This window comes from Mytilus edulis, chromosome 9 (assembly GCF_963676685.1).
Source record: "Mytilus edulis chromosome 9, xbMytEdul2.2, whole genome shotgun sequence".
Lineage (NCBI taxonomy): Eukaryota > Metazoa > Mollusca > Bivalvia > Mytilida > Mytilidae > Mytilus > Mytilus edulis.
The window spans coordinates 64,441,521-64,461,202 of record NC_092352.1 but is presented as its reverse complement, the minus strand read 5'-3'; the positions used below and the strand labels follow the sequence as shown (position 1 = coordinate 64,461,202).

Sequence of the window (19,682 nt, the reverse complement as noted above, 5' to 3'; positions counted from 1 at the left end):
CAAATATCAATATTAATTAGTTGATAATGCTTTTGTCTCATTGCCAGATATAGCAAAATGTGCCCTTTTTTCCCCAAAATTTACAGCTTGCTGTGCTGTGTATTCTGTCAAATTGTTTTGTTGTTGTTTGTTTTTTTTTCTTCAAATATTCTCTTAAGTTTTAGAATAAATTTAGAAATAATGCCAGTAATTTGAAAAATATATATATATAAAGTTTATATTATAAACTCATTTACACTCGGCAATCTACATGCACTTGTTGATGTTGATATATTCTCACCAGTCTTTGCATTTTAAATGGGGATTTCAGATGACATTAATACAACATTATCTATACACTACTAAAGACTGCTTACGCCCAACATAAGATTGACCTTAAACAACTACTTTCTTCATTGATAACAAAACTGCTGTTCCATGTACATAAAACCTGGAAAATTCAGCCTCAACAGCAAATTTAACTCCGTATACGGATTTAATTTTTACAGGTATCCCTCTTTTCGCCCCTTTTCTATTTTTGATATTTTAATCAAAAATTTAAAAAATTAAACTTTCAAAAAGTGAAATAATCAAAATTGCACGTTAGATTTAATATTTTAAAAGTTTGATAAAGTTCCTAAACTATCAAATTTATAAATGATATTTAGAATTTTAATATTTTAATAATTTGGTTAAAATTTCAAAATTTCAAAACTTTTTAACACATGTGAATTTGAAATTTTGATGTTTTAAAACTTTGATCAAAATTTCAAAAATCTAAAGTTTCAAAACTTTTTAAAACTTTGAATTGAAGTGTTACACGGACCTTGAAACATTAACATCCAACTTATCGTTCTTGTTTAGTAAAATCTGAACACATTCATATCATATAAACGTATACCATAAACATTATTTCCAGCCTTCATTTCTATGTAATAGTTGTCGCTGTACATTAATTAAGCCCCCACCTATCGATTTGTAGGTGTCGGCAATTTTCAATTTTCAAAAGTTTATATCAGCGATAAATGGTAATCTTTTTAGGAATCCGATATATAAATATTGTCACCAAAGGGACACCAAGGGGACACTTTTTTTACTTGGATACTTCCACGAGGGGCTTCAATTATGGTACATATAATATTCTGACTCATCAATTTGACGGGGGAAAAAATCTGTGCAAGCAGAGGACAACAAAAAATATTCTGAATCCAGATTTTCCCCATGCCTTATAGTGTTTTGAACCAAATAATATGATTAATAGCGATGAAAAACTTAATAAAATTGTTAGTGCTTGGCACGAATTTTTTTCTCACTTCGACAAAACAACTATATTCTCATTTTTAAAGTTAAGTACATATGATTGCTCCCTTAGACAACGTAACGTCGTTTGGACTGATGCTTGTAAAAGGTATATTCATTTATCATATACGTATCTCTATTAGGGGCCCTAAATAAACCACTGTGTTTAAATAGCAAATAAAAGGGAAAGGGATTTTTGTATTAAGGGATATCATTGTTCCGTATTCGTTATTTGTGCATTTTTAAGTTATCGTACGACAATCAACTATGACCAAAGTGAAAGAGCACAGGTACGTCAAGTCAGAATGCCACGCTGTCTGCTGCATGATGGAATTTCCATTCTTAGCCATACACCAATGTTGCTCTCGAAAAACCAGTACAATGTAAAACGCTGAATTTAAGTAAAGCATTCACCTACGGAACGCTGAAAACTGAATATTTGAAAGTGAAGTAAATATAAGAACCGAAACAACTGAAGAGGTGTTTGGCCAAAGTGAATTTGAACATATAAAGGGCTACTTTGTCCGAGGGAGTTGAATCCTAAGTTTCTTTGTAATTTGTATGTAAACAGCAAATTATCGATTTTTGGTTGCTAGTGACAAATATTTCATGAATGTTCAGGGACAAATAAGCAATAAATACAACAGGGGGAGGGGGATTGTGCTTGTTATTGATCATATGATGAAGATATAATCTTTCAATTAGTTGAATTGAGGTCTGGAGCTGGCATATATGTCAGTAACTGCTAGCTTTAATATAGTAGTTCTTTGTTAATTTATTATCATTGTCATTTTTATTAGTTTCTTTTGTTTCCAATTCTGACATAGGACTTGTATTTCTTTCAAAATGCGTTTTACTTTGCGTATTGCTGTGTGTTTGTTTATTCTACATTGGCTACAGGTACCGTATATAGGGGGAGGGTTGTGATCTCATGAAACATGTTTAACCCCGCCGCATGTGTCCCAATTCAGGAGCCTCTGTCCTTTTAAGTCTTGTATGATTGTAACTTTAGGTCATTGCTATATTTCGGAGTTTAGTATGACGTCTATTATCACTCAACCATCATTGAACCAGTACACTTTTTTGTCTTGGGACCAGCTGAAGCACGCCTAGCACAACGTTCATTGAGACACCATAAATTAAGTATTTCTTCCGTATTATTACTTGGAACTGAAATGCTTTATCAATCACAAAAGACAATATATTATCGGCATGCAATCGATAAAAAACAAAAACAAAACGTTAAAGTTGCATGCGACCGAAGCGCTTTTTCCGAATCTACCTTCATCAGGAACGTCAAAAAGGCGAATAATACTATTTGGCCTACTGCGAGTTGGTAAGTTTTCACCTTTACTTCTAAATGTTGGGCACTGGGGACACCAAATAGCCCTGAATTATATATCTCAAACGATAACCTTATATAAGAGATTTAAATCAACTTATTTGATGCCGGTTTAAATAGGTTTAAATATTGTTTAATAGATGAACAACCTTAAAATTTCAGGATACTGTTATCCCATGTGATGTCTAATATGTTTTGACTTCTTTTTATTATTCATTTTGTAATTAAAAATGATTCGATATATTTCGTGCTATTTATTCCTAACTAAGAATGATTATAATCAGAGCCGTGTTTACAGGTACACCTCTTTTCGCCCCTTTTCTATTTTGATATCTTAATAAAAAATAAAAAAAAAAAACTTTCACAAAAAGGGAAATAATCAAAATTGCACGTTAGGTTTAGTATTTTTAAAGTTTGATCAAATCTCTAAACTATATCAAACTTATTAACGATATTTAGAATTTTAATATTTTAATTATTTGATTAAAATTTCAAAATTTCAAAACTTTTACACAATTTGGAATTTTGATATTTAAAAAAAAAACTTTAATCAAAATTCCAAAAATTTAAAATTTGAAAACTTTTTAAAACTTTGAATTGATACGTGATACACGGACCCCAGAGACATATGTGTATACATGTCTCTGCGTGAGAGAACCCAAATTACACCTATTTTGACAGTTTTTTCCTCTACGATTTTTTATGATCCTGACAAAAGTTTCCATTCTGTGTTTATTTTGAAGATGTATCCTTATTTACTATAAAGTTTAATACACAAATTTAATTTTGAATATATGCATGATATATGATTAAGTCATAGAAAAATGGATTTAAACTGACCCCCAGGATTACGCAATGAGGAGTACCCAAATTGCATATATCTATGCTTCAATTCACATCCTTAAAAATTGAAAAAAAAGATGTTTTGTTCCATTTGTTCAAATAGCTAAAACAACTTGACATTCGTCCATGCTTCAGTACTATTGATTTTTCTCATTTTTAAAAGATGGGTTCACGGTGCAATTTTGGTACTGTGACCAGGTGACGTTTATACTCATTCTAGGACTGCCTAACCGTTATGTCTCTGTCAGTTAGGCGAGTTGAAATGCCTAAATTTATCAAGATTTTATCCTTTTTCATAAATGGGTCAAGTTGCTATGACTGATTTGAATGAGATTTTATCTTTTTTCATATTAAGGGCGAGTTTTTAACAAGAGTGGGGCAAGTTAGTTGAAAGTGGGGCGAGTTGGTGGATAGTGTCGCGATTTGGTTGTGGGACGAGTTTTCCTGATTCCGCTGTGTAAAGGCAGGTAAAGCAAGCACCAGTTTAACAATGATGCACGCGAATTTGACGAGATTTTATTATAATGAAAATATGGAAACTGTTTCATTCTGTTCGTGTCAAAAATAGCACCAAACAAACCTAGTACAAGCTAAAAAAAATCAAACAATAGTACTTATTGGGGTTCATTGGGGTTGCATATCGATGAAATAATTAATTGATGGACCATGGCCGAAAATGGGCCTCAACCTTGCAGCACCACTGTACCACAAAATTCTGGATCTGGCCAAGGCAGAATTAGCGAATGGGTGAAGTTAAACGTTGGCGGAACAACTTTTATGTCAACGAGAACGACATTGTGTAGAGACCCTAAGTCATTCCTGTATAGACTTGTACAGGAGGAACCAGATTTAAATACGGACAAGGTTATTTCATTGAAAAGAGTGGGGGGGGGGGGGGGGGGGGACTTCTAAATAAACTATTTCCACAGTAGACGGTTCTAAATAATCAAGAATTTTAAATTTATTTATTCCAAGTTAGTGCATTTGAATCCATGACATCTCTGCCAAAAAAAATTTACCCCCTGACAAACTTTGTCTTTGAATTTATTTCTATCAACCAGGGTTCTCACTAAGGCGAGTCCACGAGTTCAGGACTCATGAAAATCTGTCTGGACTCACCATTTTCAAAACTGGTGAGTCCAAAGATGCATCAAAATTGAAATATTTTATAATAATCAGCATCGTTGATTGTGGCCATTATCAGGCAGAAGCAGAAGAAGCACATATCATCATTTTATAGCACACAATAGAATAAAAGAAATCTGAGTTTAATGTCATGTCATTGCTATTTTATGTCATGGAGCCTTTATAAAATGATAAATCATATTGCAAAAAAATATCTTCTTACTGTTGGGACTCACCATGGACAAAAATGACGAGTCCCTGGACTCGCCTTCAAAAATACTTAGTGAGAACTCTGATCAACTAAACATTAACTAAAAATGGTACAGAGGCATGTGGCCCGTTTTGTATGTAACAACTACCACAAAACCAGTAGTGTAACATCCATGTTAAATGATCTCCAATCATGCCAATGGCCCTCACTTGTGCGCTGCCTCAAAACTAGACTGATTATTCTACAATAATGGAATAAGAAAAGTACATACCAAATCATTTCGGCAAATATCCATCTCTAAGACAGATACAAATGGTCATTTTTTCCACAAACATTAAATCAATGGAACATGTTACCACAATTTGTTGTAGCATATCAAACATTTAGAGATTATTTCACACCAACTGTTCTCCACAACATAGATTAAATTTATATAAATGTATGTACACCAATGTAATTATTTTTTAATCAATTGTTGTCTTTCTTTTATGTAAATATCACCATTCAAAATATTCAAGTATTCTACAAATTTAAAAATAAATTTTTGATCAATTATAATTTTAATGCACATGCAACAGTTCGTAAACTTCAATATAAATGAAACTGAAACTGTATATCAGAAAAAGAAGAACTTGCTCTCCTTAAGTTATCGAGATGGCCCCTAAAATAAAATGTGTATTAGTCCAGTAAAAATAGACATCATACTGAACTTCTTAACATGTTTATAAATGAACTAAAATTAAGAAAACATACAAGATTAACAAAGGCCAGGGGCTCCTGACTAGGGATAATAAATGGTGCAATAATGTGGCAGTGTTAATCATGTTTTGACAACATCAACCCTCCCTCTATACCTCTAGCCAATGAAGAATAAAGAAACACACAAAAATTCACACAGCTTAAGTCTCTTGAGATATTCCAGTCTCAAGTGACCAAAATCTCAAACTAAATCAGCAAAACAATTGTTCTTAACCTGTTATTTAATCATGCGCAACTTGCCAAAATATTCATCAATGTGGGCAGTATTTGAAAGAAGTAGAAGAAGAAGAATGTAAAACCAGCATTGAATAGTTAGCAGACAAATGAGTAACTACCCTTCAAATGAGAGAGATATTTGTTTGGGTTAATATCAATAATTATGAATCTGCATTTGACACATGGCATATATTTATGAAAAATGCAGCACTTATAACACATTGAGGATATAAGTCTAATCGGTAATAGTATATGTCTCAAATAAGACAAAGTTAATTGAAATTAACTTAGTTCATATTTTGTAGGATGAAAATGGAGCCTTTTTGATAGACAGAGATCCCACATACTTTGGACCTGTTTTAAATTATTTACGACATGGAAAGTTGGTGATAAACAAAGACTTAGCAGAAGAGGGTTAGTTAGTAAGCCTTTGAATGTTTCCTGTTTACAAATTTTTAAGTTTATTTGGATTCAATGTCATGACAGAATAAAGGCATAATATAACAAGCATTGATGTGTTATGACTCGCACTTGTACATTTTTTGCTAGATTTTTTTATAAAACTTAATTTATTGGTAATGATTGGTTAACATCAACAATCACTCACACATCAGTGTCTCTTGACAAGTTTGAAAACCAGTGCCCATAAATTATTTTTAAAAGAGTTATGCCCCACGGAAATATTAATTATATTGAAAATTGCATTGCATTTGCTCTCAAGCCTTCATTAATTTCTTTAAGATATTTAAAAAAATTAATGAACAAAAAAAAAGTTACTTATACATGTAGTTATATATCAGTAATGTCTTGGACAAGTTAGACAATCAGCATTAACCCTTTTTAAGCTCGCCCGGCCTAAAAGGCCAAATGAGCTTTTCTTCATCACTTGGCGTCGTCATCCCTCATTGTTGTTTTTAAATTTTTATAAGACCGCGAATATTTTGTCCATTTGTATAATGCTATGATGTCATAGTCAGCTTTGTCCAAAGACGCATTTCTTGACAATGTCTTAAGTTTGAGGGAATGGATCTCTATGAAATTTTTGTCAGAAGGTTCAATAGTTGAATACCACTAAAAGGAAGGTTGGGATTGATTTTGGGTGATATGGTACCACCCGTTTCAGAATTAAGGGCCAAAAAGGAGCTAAAACAATCATTTTCTAGTTTCTGTACAATAACTAGTATGTAAGGGTACAGATCTCTCTTAAATTGTTCCACAAGGGAAGACTTGGATTCAGTTTGGGGTAATTGTCCTACAAAAATGTATATTAGTTCAGGAATAGGGACCAAAACGAAGATTTTTTCTAGTTCACAATAACTTGTGCTTTCAAAGATTTTTGGATTCCCATTTGCTAAAAATAGAAACATGTGTTACTAATGATAGCACAAACACTTAAAATTTGAAACTCTTTCAAAGTGATGCTGAGTCATTGGAACTTCCAACAAACAACATAAAAAAACAAATTTCAATGGGCGCACTACATTTGTGCGCATTTGGGGATTAAAATGTTTTACCTTTGCATGCAGCTTTTGATTACATTTCCGCGCATTCATTTTACAGGTTAACTCGGGTAAAAATATAAATAAAAATTAAGGTGGTACCCAACACCTTCACTAAAATTAATTTGGCTCGTTTAATTTTCATAAAATTTTGACAAAGTATTTGCTTTGACCCTTTGACAAAAATATGAAAATTTCAAAAAATTAGAACCAACCATTTTATCAGAAAAATTACACTAGTTATATAGCAGTTTGACAAACACTAATCATTGATCATTGAGAAGCTTAATATTGCCTCCACAACACAATTTAATTAAAACATTTAGCTGATTTTACAGAGTTATCTCCCTGTAGTGTTAGGTACCACCATTAAATTATAATTGACTATATTTTTATACGACCGCAAAAATTGTCGTATATTGGCAAGACTTTGGTGTCTTCGTCGTCGTCTTCCGAAAACATATTGGTTTTTATACGACCGCAAAAATTTTAACTTTTTGGTCGTATATTGCTATCACGTTGGCGTCGTCGTCGTCGTCCAAATACTTTTAGTTTTCGCACTCTAACTTTAGTAAAAGTGAATAGAAATCAATGAAATTTTAACACAAGGTTTATGACCACAAAAGGAAGGTTGGGATTGATTTTGGGAGTTTTGGTCCCAACATTTTAGGAATTAGGGGCCAAAAAGGGCCCAAATAAGCATTTTTTGGTTTTCGCACTATAACTTTAGTTTAAGTGAATAGAAATCTATGAAATTTTGACACAAGGTTTATGACCACAAACGGAAGGTTGGGATTGATTTTGGGAGTTTTGGTTCCAACAGTTAAGAAATTAAGGGCCCAAATAAGCATTATTCTTGGTTTTCGCACAATAACTTTAGTATAAGTAAAACGAAATCAATGAAATTTTAACACAAGGTTTATGACCACAAAAGGAAGGTTGGGATTGATTTTGGGAGTTGAGGTCACAACAGTTTATGAATTAGGGGCCAAAAAGGGACCCAAATAAGCATTATTTTTGGTTTTTGCACCATAACTTTAGTATAAGTAAATAGAAATCTATGAAATTTAAACACAAGGTTTATGATCATAAAAGGAAGGTTGGGTTTCATTTTGGGAGTTTTGGTCATAACAGTTTAGGAATAAGGGGCCCAAAGGGTCCAAAATTGAACTTTGTGTGATTTCATCAAAATTTGAATAATTGGGGTTCTTTGATATGCCGAATCTAACTATGTATGTTGATTCTTAATTTTTGGTCCCGTTTTCAAATTGGTCTACATTAAGGTCCAAAGGGTCCAAAATTAAACTTAGTTTGATTTTAACAAAAATTGAATCCTTGGGGTTCTTTGATATGCTGAATTTAAAAATGTACTTAGATTTTTGATTTTTACAAGTTGGTCCAAATGGGGGTCCAAAATTAAACTTTGTTTGATTTCATCAAAAATTGAATAAATGGGTTCTTTGATATGCCAAATCTAACTGTGTATTTAGATTCTTAATTTTTGGTCCAGTTTTGAAATTGGTCTACATTAAGGTCCAAAGGGTCCAAAATTAAACTAAGTTTGATTTCAACAAAAATTAAATTCTTGGGCTTATTTGATATGCTTTATCTAAATATGTAGATTGATTTTTGATTATGGGCCCAGTTTTCAAGTTGGTCCAAATCAGGATTCCATATCAAGTATTGTGCAATAGCAAGAAATTTTCAATTGCACAGTATTGCACAATAGCAAGAAATATCTAATTGCACAATATTGTGCAATAGCAATTAATTTTCAATTGGAGTTATCTTTCTTTGTATAGAATAGTAGTTGATAATATATGTTGGAAATTTGCCAGACATGACTATGATGTCATTTTCTATTTTTATTTGCCAATAACTTTATGTAAATAACTTCATTGGAAATTTGCCTATATAAAATGTTGCTGATGAAGCTTTTTTTCCTTATCTTATCTAAAATGTTTTTAGATAATGTATGTTGGACATTTGCCAGACATGACTATGATGTCATTTTCTATTTTTATTTCCCAATAACTTTATGTAAATAACTTCATTGGAAATTTGCCAATATAAAATGTTGCTGATGAAGTTTTTTTTTATTGTTTTATACAATAAACAATGTATATTCACTTTTACTACCAACCAATCTTTATACCATTCAGTGATAACAAGCACTTTATTTTACATTTTAATATTTTATGATGTATTTAAAAGAGTAGTTATTGTTGCAAACTCCATTAGAAATTTGAATTGATATCAGTTTTGGAAAAAGGGAAACGGGGATGTGAAAAAAAAGGGGGGGGGGGGGGGGGGTTAAATTTTTCTCATTTCAGATTTCATAAATATAAAGAAAATTTCTTCAAACATTTCTTTGAGAGGATTAATATTCAACAGCATAGTGAATTGCTCAAAGGCAAAAAAAACCTTTTAAGTTTATTAGACCACATTCATTCTGTGTCAGAAACCTATGCTGTGTCAACTATTTAATTTTAGATTTAAAAAGTTTGAAGAAAAAATCTTTAATTGATTTGTAAAATCTTGACATTTGTTTTGTGTAAAAAAAAACCATGTAATGTCAAAAATTTGATCACAATCCAAACTTTACCATTCAGTGCTTTCAAGCACTTTGATTTCTATTCCAGGATTATGCTCCTTCACAAATGGAAAAAATTATGAACTTTTTGTTTCTGTTCACCTAACTTAAGTTTGTCTCAACAAAATTTAATGAAATGTATATATAATCATGATAATGCTTATTACATGTACCACTAAACTCAGTTTAAATTCAAATTTTGGCAGCTTCACTTTTACAGTTTTTAAGTTATGTCCCTTTATAATGTTATATGCTAGCGGGGCCATCATCTGTGTCCATATGGAAACATTCCCCATTTATTTATTGCTAATTATGGCAATTGACTATGCAATATTGAATGATGCAGTAGCATCTCCTATACCTTTCAAAGTACAATGTATATTATTGATAGCAAAAACCAAATTGAAAGTTTTGAATATTGCTACATTCAACATTCACACAATTGAATAACATCAGATTTCTTAATTCACAATATTTTGAGGTACAGTAAGAAACTTTTAAGCACTGATAACTTAATGGTTAAAAGAGGGCTCTAATATAAATAAAACAGGGTTCTTGTTAAGACATGTATACACGTCCTGGACGCATGAAGATCGAGCTGGACAAATCATTTTTGAAACCCGTGAGTCCCTAGGACGTGTGCTGATTGTATCCCCTGAGTCCCAAACACATCGTTTTGCCTAGAAGATTGATGATTCAACATTGTTTTGAGCGGTTGTTTTGACATGTTTGACAAGAAACTAAACCGGAAGTCGATGTAAAAAAATCTTATACATGTACATGTATATCAATATCTTTGACAGCAGATAGATTTATAATTTACATTGTCTGCATGGTTGAACAAGCCAATGAACGATCATGACCCATTTATCAAATTGAAAAGTAAAAATTCCTAGTGAGAACCCTGATGAAAATAATTTTTTTTTGTGTATTGGCAGATGATTTGAGTAAATGAGTTTGATTCTTTCTAGGTGTGCTGGAAGAAGCAGAATTCTACAATATAACAGAGCTGATAAAACTAGTCAAGGAAAAGTTAAAAGAGAGAGATGCAAAGCAAAACCAGGTAAATATGATATATTGTTTTTATACGATCGCAAAAATTGAAAATTTTTTGGTCGTATATTGGTATCACGTTGGCGTCGTTGTCTGCGTCGTCGTCCAAATACTTTTAGTTTTCGCACTCTAACTTTAGTAAAAGTGAATAGAAATCTATGAAATTTTAACACAAGGTTTATGACCACAAAAGGAAGGTTGGGATTGATTTTGGGAGTTTTGGTCCAAACATTTTAGGAATAAGGGGCCAAAAAGGGCCCAAATAAGCATTTTCTTGGTTTTCGCACTATAACTTTAGTTTAAGTATATAGAAATCTATGAAATTTTTGACACAAGGTTTATGACCTGGAAAGGAAGGTTGGGATTGATTTTGGAAGATTTGGTTCCAACAGTTTAGAAATTAGGGGCCAAAAAAGGCCCCAAATAAGCATTATTCTTGGTTTTCGCACAATAACTTTAGTATAAGTGAATAGAAATCAATGAAATTTAAACACAAGGTTTATGACCACAAAAGGAAAGTTGGGATTGATTTTGGGAGTTGAGGTTCCAACAGTTTAGGAATTAGGGGCCAAAAAGGGGCCCAAATTAGCATTATTCTTGGTTTTCTCACCATAACTTTAGTATAAGTAAATAGAAATCTATGAAATTTAAACACAAGGTTTATGACCATAAAAGGAAGGTTGGGTTTGATTTTGGGAGTTTTGGTCATAACAGTTTAGGAATAAGGGGCCCAAAGGGTCCAAAATTGAACTTTGTTTGATTTCATCAAAAATTGAATAATTGGGGTTTTTTGGTATGCCAAATCTAACTGTGTTTGATTATTCTTAATTTTTGGTCCCGTTTTGAAATTGGTCTACATTAAGGTCCAAAGGGTCCAAAATTAAACTTAGTTTGATTTTAACAAAAATTGAATCCTTGGGGTTCTGTGATATGCTGAATCTAGAAATGTACTTAGATTTCTTATTATTGGCCCAGTTTTCAAGTTGGTCCAAATCAGGGTCCAAAATTAAACTTTGTTTGATTTCATCAAAAATTGAATAATTGGGGTTCTTTGATATGCCAAATCTAACTCTGTATGTAGATTCTTAATTTTTGGTCCCGTTTTCAAATTGGTCTACATTAAAGTCCAAAGGGTCCAAAATAAAACTAAGTTTGATTTTAACAAAAATTGAATTCTTGGGCTTATTTGATATGCTGAATCTAAACATGTACTTAGATATTTGATAATGGGCCCAGTTTTCAAGTTGGTTCAAATCAGGATCCAAAATTGTTATATTAAGTATTGTGCAATAGCAAGAAATTTTCAATTGCACAGTATTCAGCAATAGCAAGAAATCTTCAATTGCACAGTATTGTGCAATAGCAAGAAATTTTCAATTGCACAGGATTGCACAATAGCAAGAAATCTTCAATTGCACAGTATTGTACAATAGCAAATATTTTCAATTGCACAGTATTGTGCAATAGCAAGAAATATCTAATTGCACAATATTGTGCAATAGCAAAAAATTTTCAATTGGAGTTATCTTTCTTTGTCCAGAATAGTAGTTGAATCAACTTAAATCATTGTTTTATACAATATACAATGTATATTCACTTTTACTACCAACTGATAAATTAAAACAATCTTTACCATTCAGTGATAACAAGCACAGGGACTAAACTTAACGCTCCCCCAGTCGCCCAAGGCGACCAGATTTTCGACTGGGCCAATATATTTAGTCATCATGATCGCCCAGCTGGCGACTGTAAAAAATTTGAAGTAAATCCCATTTGTACCCTTTCCCCCGCGATATTAACGAAGACTGTTCCCAAAGGTAAACCTGTTTTGTCTTTTCAAAGCAATATAGTAACATACAGTATTTACGAAAACCAGTAGGTTCTTTCTAATAACCTAAACCCAGTCGAACAGCTATGTTTTCAATCCGAAGTGACGATATGTCATATACCTACTTCAATCAGCATGTTTTTTTAACTCTGCTAAATTTTCTACGATTATTTCATTATTGAATAGTGTTTTCTTCTAAACTGTTCAATAAGCATCGCGAAAGGGATGTTTTCTAATTGTCCTGGCAGTCATTATAAGCCTGTGTTAGACGGTAACTTGTCCCTGAATCGCTATTTTCAAAAAATACTTAATGTAAAAACGAAACGCAAAGTCTCGTAAATAAATATCCCAATATTAAGTTTGATATCCAATCTTCAATAAAAACTTATTGCAAAATATATTTTGATCAACACTATTAGAGGATGGCTTGGATTGAGATAGTATTTATTAAAAAAAACCCAGCCATATTGTCTAAAGGTCAACAGGAAGTTGAAAAAATTGAAGGGAGACAATTTTGGCAGGAAATAACCTAAAATAAATATTGTCAAATCTTATAATACATTTCTGGTGGCAATAATTTAAATATTATAAGCTTTATCAAAAAAACTGTTTTGTTTCATACCATGAACATACATTTAAAGAAGAATCAGAGAAATTTGTATTTGAACATAAACAAGACTGTACTTCCTGTTTTACTTCTTGTATTTATGATAAACAAGACTGTACTTCCTGTTTTACTTCTTGTATTTATGATCCTCCTTACATGGGGGCACTTATTAAATGCTTTTAATTTTAACAATTATGGAGAAAAAAAGTAACAGTTCTTAGCTTTTGCAATATATGCAATGTATTGTTGCATCAAAATAATACGATCCTCTCCCATCTCACCGGTTTTATTTATAAAACTCCTTACTTAGGAGCACTAGCACCCTTCTGCCCTGAGATTCAAGCTGGAACACCGTTAGTAAGTATATAAAAAGTTATTTTCAGTTTTATTTTCATTTAGTCTTTTTGTATAAAGATTGGTTGGGCTCCTAAAATTTCAACTGGGCCCCTGAACAAAATATCTTAGGGGGGGGGGGGGAGGGGGGGGGGCAGCTGGCCCCTAGACAAAAACAGTTAAGTTCAGTCCCTGAAGCACTTTATTTTACATTTTAATATTATGTGATGTATTTAAATGAGTAGTTATTGTTGCAAACTCCATTAGAAATTTGAATTGAGATCAGTTTTGGAAAAAGGGAAAGGGGGATGTGAAAAAAAAAAATCGGGGGAAGGAGGGGTTGGGGGGGGTAAATTTTTCTCATTTCAGATTTCATTAATAAAAAGAAAATTTCTTCAAACATTTTTTTTGAGAGGATTAATATTCAACAGCAAAGTGAATTGCTCAAAGGCAAAAAAAATATTTTAAGTTCATTAGACCACATTCATTCTGTGTCAGAAACCTATGCTGTGTCAACTATTTAATCACAATCCAAATTTAGAGCTGAATCCAGCTTGAATGTTGTGTCCATACTTGCCCCAACCGTTCAGGGTTCAACCTCTGCGGTTGTATAAAGCTGCGCCCTGCGGAGCATCTTTTTTTTTGGTATTCGGCTATCATCTCATTGACCATATGCCACATTTCCTTTTATTGATATGAGAAAACAGAAATGAACATGTTTAATACCAGTGCTCAAAACTGCTTTAATGATACATATTGTAACAGCTTGGATGCCTCTTGTTAGGTAGAAAATAGTTTCAAGGTTGAAGCAGATTATATTAACCCTTAAAATCTCAAAAATCGTGATCAATATTTTGTATCTTAGTTATCAGGATACTAACTATATTATTAAGGACAACAGTGAATCAATTTCTGGTAAATATTCAATACTATATAATTATACCCCTGCTTTTAAAAAGGGGGTATAATGTTTTACCTCTGTCTGTCCATCCTTCCTTCATCCATCCATCGGTCAGTCCATCTGTCCCTCTCCTCTTCTCCCTCTCGCATCTTTCTTAGGACTTACATTACAAGGATTTCTGAAATTTAGTGTCAAGGTTTACATGAGTAAGCTATACCTTGTGATGCGTTTTCAGATTCCTCACTCAACAACTTCCTGTTTACCGTCAAGTATGTGGGCAGGGGTATCATCAGTGAGCGGTAGCTAGCAGTTTCACTTGTTCCTTAAGTGGTTACTTTTGCTATGCCAGGGTTGTTATTCAATGATACAAGCTATTCAGAGCCTATAGTTTAAAAGTTTTAACAGGCCTGCAAAAAAATGATGTTGAATTTTTAAACAGCAAACATGAATATCTAACATAATAGAATTTCAAATGTCAAACAGGATATCCAGTATAAATGTTTTGCCTTTTGTAGAATTTTACGAAAAGTGTATATAGAGTACTTCAATGTTCGGAAGAAGAATTAACACAGATTGTGTCTGCCATGTCAGATGGATGGAAATTTGAACAGGTTAGTAATTAAACCAGTGGCGGATCCAGGGGGGGGGGGGGGGGGGGGGGGGTTCCGGGGGTGCGCACCCCCCCTTTATTTTTGCCGATCAATGCATTTGTATCGGGACATATGTTTTGCACCCCCCCTTTGCCCTGGGTTAGCACCCCCCCTTTCGAAAATTACTGCATCCGCCCCTGTAAACAATCTTTGGGTTTTCTTGATCTAGCTGTATGGTTTTGACTTACCATTTAACTTCCTTTCAGCTTATTTTGAAAATAGTATTTGGCATCATACATTTTTACATAAACGTGTTTATAGCAAAGTAAATTCAATTATCAATGATTATTTCAAAGGACTATTAATATTGTTTCTATATTTACAACTAATTTGATATTTATGTTTGCTAAATATGGTTTGATAACGTCAGTTTTAACTTATTTAGTTCCTTACTGACGAAGTCGAAGAGGACTTTAGGTTTGCACTCTGTCTGTCTGTCTGTCTGTCTGTCAGTCCGGCAAATAAGTTTTCCACACTTTTTTCTTCGTTCTTGAAGATACTGATTTTTTATTTGGTATATAGTTTATCATGACAAGTTAAGATCAAGTTTGAATTTTGTTCCGGTCTAATGATTTAGTCCAGAGTTATGGTCCATAAAACACCATATATATAATATAAGAGTACTATGTTAAACCATATTTCTGTGCAAAGGGAGATAACTCATTTTTTAAAAGACATTCTGTTAAATTGTTTGAAGAATTTTGTTGCAGTTTTTTTTGTTATTTTGTAAAGACTAATTTTCTGAATGCTATATATAGGGAAGAACCAAAAATTTGCGAAAAGCAAATTTACAGATCTAACATTGTTGGGTTGATGTTTTAACGAGTTGTATATACATTATGTACACAGTCATGTATCACCATCATTGATGGCGATCCGATGGATACATCTAATCTATTTTTGTCGAGCCTGCAACTTTTGTTGCAGAAAGCTCAACATAGGGATAGTGATCCGGCGGCGAAGACCTGGATGCTTCATACTTTGTATTTAGATGCCTCATGTAATGAAGTTTCCGTCAGTCACATGTGCAATGTCCTTGACCTCATTTTCATGGTTCAGTGACTACTTGAAAAAAAAGTTAAGATGTTTTGTAATGTTAAATTCTCTCTTATTATAAGATATAGGATAACCATATTTGGTATGTGCGTACCTTGCAAGGTCCTCATGCCCGTCAGACAGTTTTCACTTGACCTAGACCTCATTTGATGGATCAGTGAACAAGGTTAAGTTTTGGTGTCAAGTGCATATCTCAGATACTATAAGCAATAGTTCTTATATATTCGGTGTATGGAAGGACTGTTAGGTGTACATGTCCAACTGGCAGGTGTCATCTGACCTTGACCTCATTTTCATGGTTCAGTGGTCAAGTTAAGTTTTTGTCTTTTTTTCTAATACTATATGTAATAGGTCAACTATATTTGGTGTATGCAATTATTTAATGATCTATATGTCTATCTCGCAGGTTTTATTTGAACTCGACCTCATTTTCACAGTTCAATGCTCAGTGTTAAGTTTTTGTGTTTTGGTCTTTTTTCTTAAACTATAAGCAATAGGTCATTTATATTTGTTGTATGGAATAATTGTTAGCTGTGTACATGTCTGCCTGGCATGGTTCATCTGACCTTGACCTCATTTTCATTGTTCATTAATCAATGTTTAGTGTTCTTAGTTAATGTTAAGTTTATGTGACTTTTGTAATAAAGCTTTATATTTAGGACTATCAACATAATATCAATGATTACCGTAGATACTCGCCTATTAGTAAAGAAGGCAAGACATTTCAGTGTGTGCACTCTTGTTATTAAAGTATATATTTCATTACATTACATTGTGTAGATAAAAGTTGTTGACATTTTATAGATAAGTACAGATGCTTAACATGCTTAATTCACTAGCAATTTGACCAAGAAGTCATATTTTACCAGAAGTTACGAGGATCTGAATTGTAAATCGATAAATGTCGTCTACGGATTAGAGTGCAACCTTTGCGGATTGGTATACGTCGGTGAAACGAAAGGAAGGCTAAACAAACGTATGTGCGGTCATAGATCAGACATTAACCTCAATGCCAACTACATTCTATACCAGCATTTCAATCAGCCCGATCATTCCATCGTTTCTATGACAGTTCGCATTATCGAAAAGATATACCATAGCTCTAACAATCCTAATCTTTCAACAACTCTCCGTAGACAAAAAGAGGACTACTGAATTAGACAATTGGGAACTGCGACAATCTTGTCCTTCGTGTAACTCCGTAAATGTGATGAATATTTTCAACTCGACTCCTCGACGTAGATGCAGTCATGGTCATCGTCATTATACATCACCTTCTCTGCATGATGTCTCTATTAATGACTTGCTGCCATTTATACAAAAGCGTTAGGTGTTCATCACATTCGCACAAAACTTTTCATTACCCCTTTCAAAACTTCATTCTCTGTTCAATTTATGTTTTGAATCCACTGTTACAAACCCACATTCAAACCAATACAAACTTGAAGCTACAATTTCGGATATTGCAAGTCACAGACTTTTCAAGCCAGTCCGCATTGGAAAAGATGAAAAAGAGAAAAGATCTTTCCTTAATCTTCCCTTTGCCAACAAAGGTCACGATGGCGTTAACTTATCCTTCATCATAAATTAGTTCAATTGAAAATACCTCCTTATTTCAAAGACCAGTCAGTACCAATCATTTCTTATACCTATACCAAACCTATTGCAAATAAAATTTTCAATTACTAACACGTTTTGCAGGATCTCGATATTGACGACTTCAAGTCTAAACCTCGTGATTGCACTTTCGCTAGTTCCCAATTCACATATAATCCTGCTGGCCACGTTATTACCGGTGACCTCAACATTGTTAATAACACTTCTCTACGAAATGTGTAATTGAAAGGTCAGAAATATCGTGAAATATCCATCAATTGGAAATACAACTTTAAAATTTTGATGGATTCAGTAGAGGATAATGCCAGCTGGCAATGGGCTAAGCGGGAGAAGGAAGATGTAGACACTCTTTCCGAATGGATTAAGGCAGTGAGGTTGTTGATACAAATCAGAATTAAGAAACTGAATGGGTCTATCAATGCCCATGCTACGTCAATCTTAAAAAACCCAAATGTTGCAAAACACCTATCCTACCTCCATGACAAATATGTTGTTGTCCCCGCAGATAAAGCCCCAAACAACATCGTTTTTGTGTGTAAAACTCATTACATTAACTGCTTGATAAACGAATTAGGTATTGACAATTCACTTGGAAACTCAACATATACCCTCACGACACTTACCAAAGAGGAAATCCTGGATAATCATAGGTCTGTTCTATGTTCCTTTGGAATTTCAACCAAAGATGAAGAACTGGATCTTCCATCACTGTATTGGATACCTAAACTACATAAGTGTCCTTACAAACAACGGTATATTGCTGGGTCTTCCAAGTGCTCCACGAAACCTCTTTCTAAATTCTTAACATCTATTTTATCAGCAATCAAAGACGGGCTTCAAAGTTATTGCGAAACTGCCTATTCTAAAGGTGGCTTGAATCAGATGTGGATACTTAAAAATTCCTAAAATCTTTTAGAGTACATACAATCTAACTCTCTTTCATCTTGTAACAGTATTAAAACATTTGACTTTTCTACTCTTTACACAAGTATTCCACATTCCAAACTAAAAGACAAATTGAAAGAGTTGGTATTGCTTTGCTTCATAAAAAAGAATGGCCAACGTAGATACAAGTATCTTGTCTTAGGGAGGGATAAATCCTACTTTGTAAAGGATCACTCAGATTCAAACAAAAAATTCTCTGAAACTGATATTATCAAGATGCTTGATTTTTTGATTGACAACATATTTGTTACGTTCTGAGGACGTGTTTTTCAACAGACTGTCAGCATTCCAATGGGAACAAACTGTGCCCCTCTACTTGTCGACTTGTTTTTTTATTATTATGAGGCTGACTTCATACAGGAATTTCTTAGGAAGAACGATAAGAAGTTAGCAATATCCTTTAACTCTTTTTTCCGCTATATAGATGATGTTCTTTCACTAAATATTCAAAATTTGGTGACTATGTGGAACGCATCTATCCCATCGAACTAGAGATAAAGGATACTACAGATACAGTTAAGTCGGCCTCATATCTTGACTTACATCTAGAAATTGACAATGAAGGTCAGTTGAAAACAAAACTTTACGACAAAAGAGATGATTTCAGCTTTCCAATTGTGAACTTTCCATTTCTAAGTAGCAACATTCCAGCAGCACCTGCATACGGGTATATATCTCCCAATTGATACGATATTCCCGTGCTTGCATTTCCTATCATGATTTTCTTGATAGAGGGTTGCTGCTCACAAGGAAGCTATTAAACCAAGAGTTCCAAATGGTGAAGTTGAAATCATCCCATCACACGTTGGTTGACCGTTACGGAATA

The 19,682-nt window shown here is 33.3% G+C and overlaps 1 protein-coding gene across 1 annotated transcript in view; it reads left to right on the top strand.

Moving 5' to 3' along the window:
* Window positions 1-3,928: 3,928 nt before the first annotated feature.
* Window positions 3,929-19,682, top strand: part of LOC139488811 (BTB/POZ domain-containing protein KCTD5-like) — a 69,457-nt gene continuing 53,703 nt past the window's right edge. Inside the window, exons 1-4 of the mRNA XM_071274739.1 lie at window positions 3,929-4,327; window positions 6,080-6,188; window positions 10,838-10,929; window positions 15,104-15,199. Coding sequence (XP_071130840.1) covers window positions 4,130-4,327; window positions 6,080-6,188; window positions 10,838-10,929; window positions 15,104-15,199 — 495 coding nt within the window. The 5' untranslated portion in view covers window positions 3,929-4,129. The remainder of the gene's footprint in view (window positions 4,328-6,079; window positions 6,189-10,837; window positions 10,930-15,103; window positions 15,200-19,682) is intronic.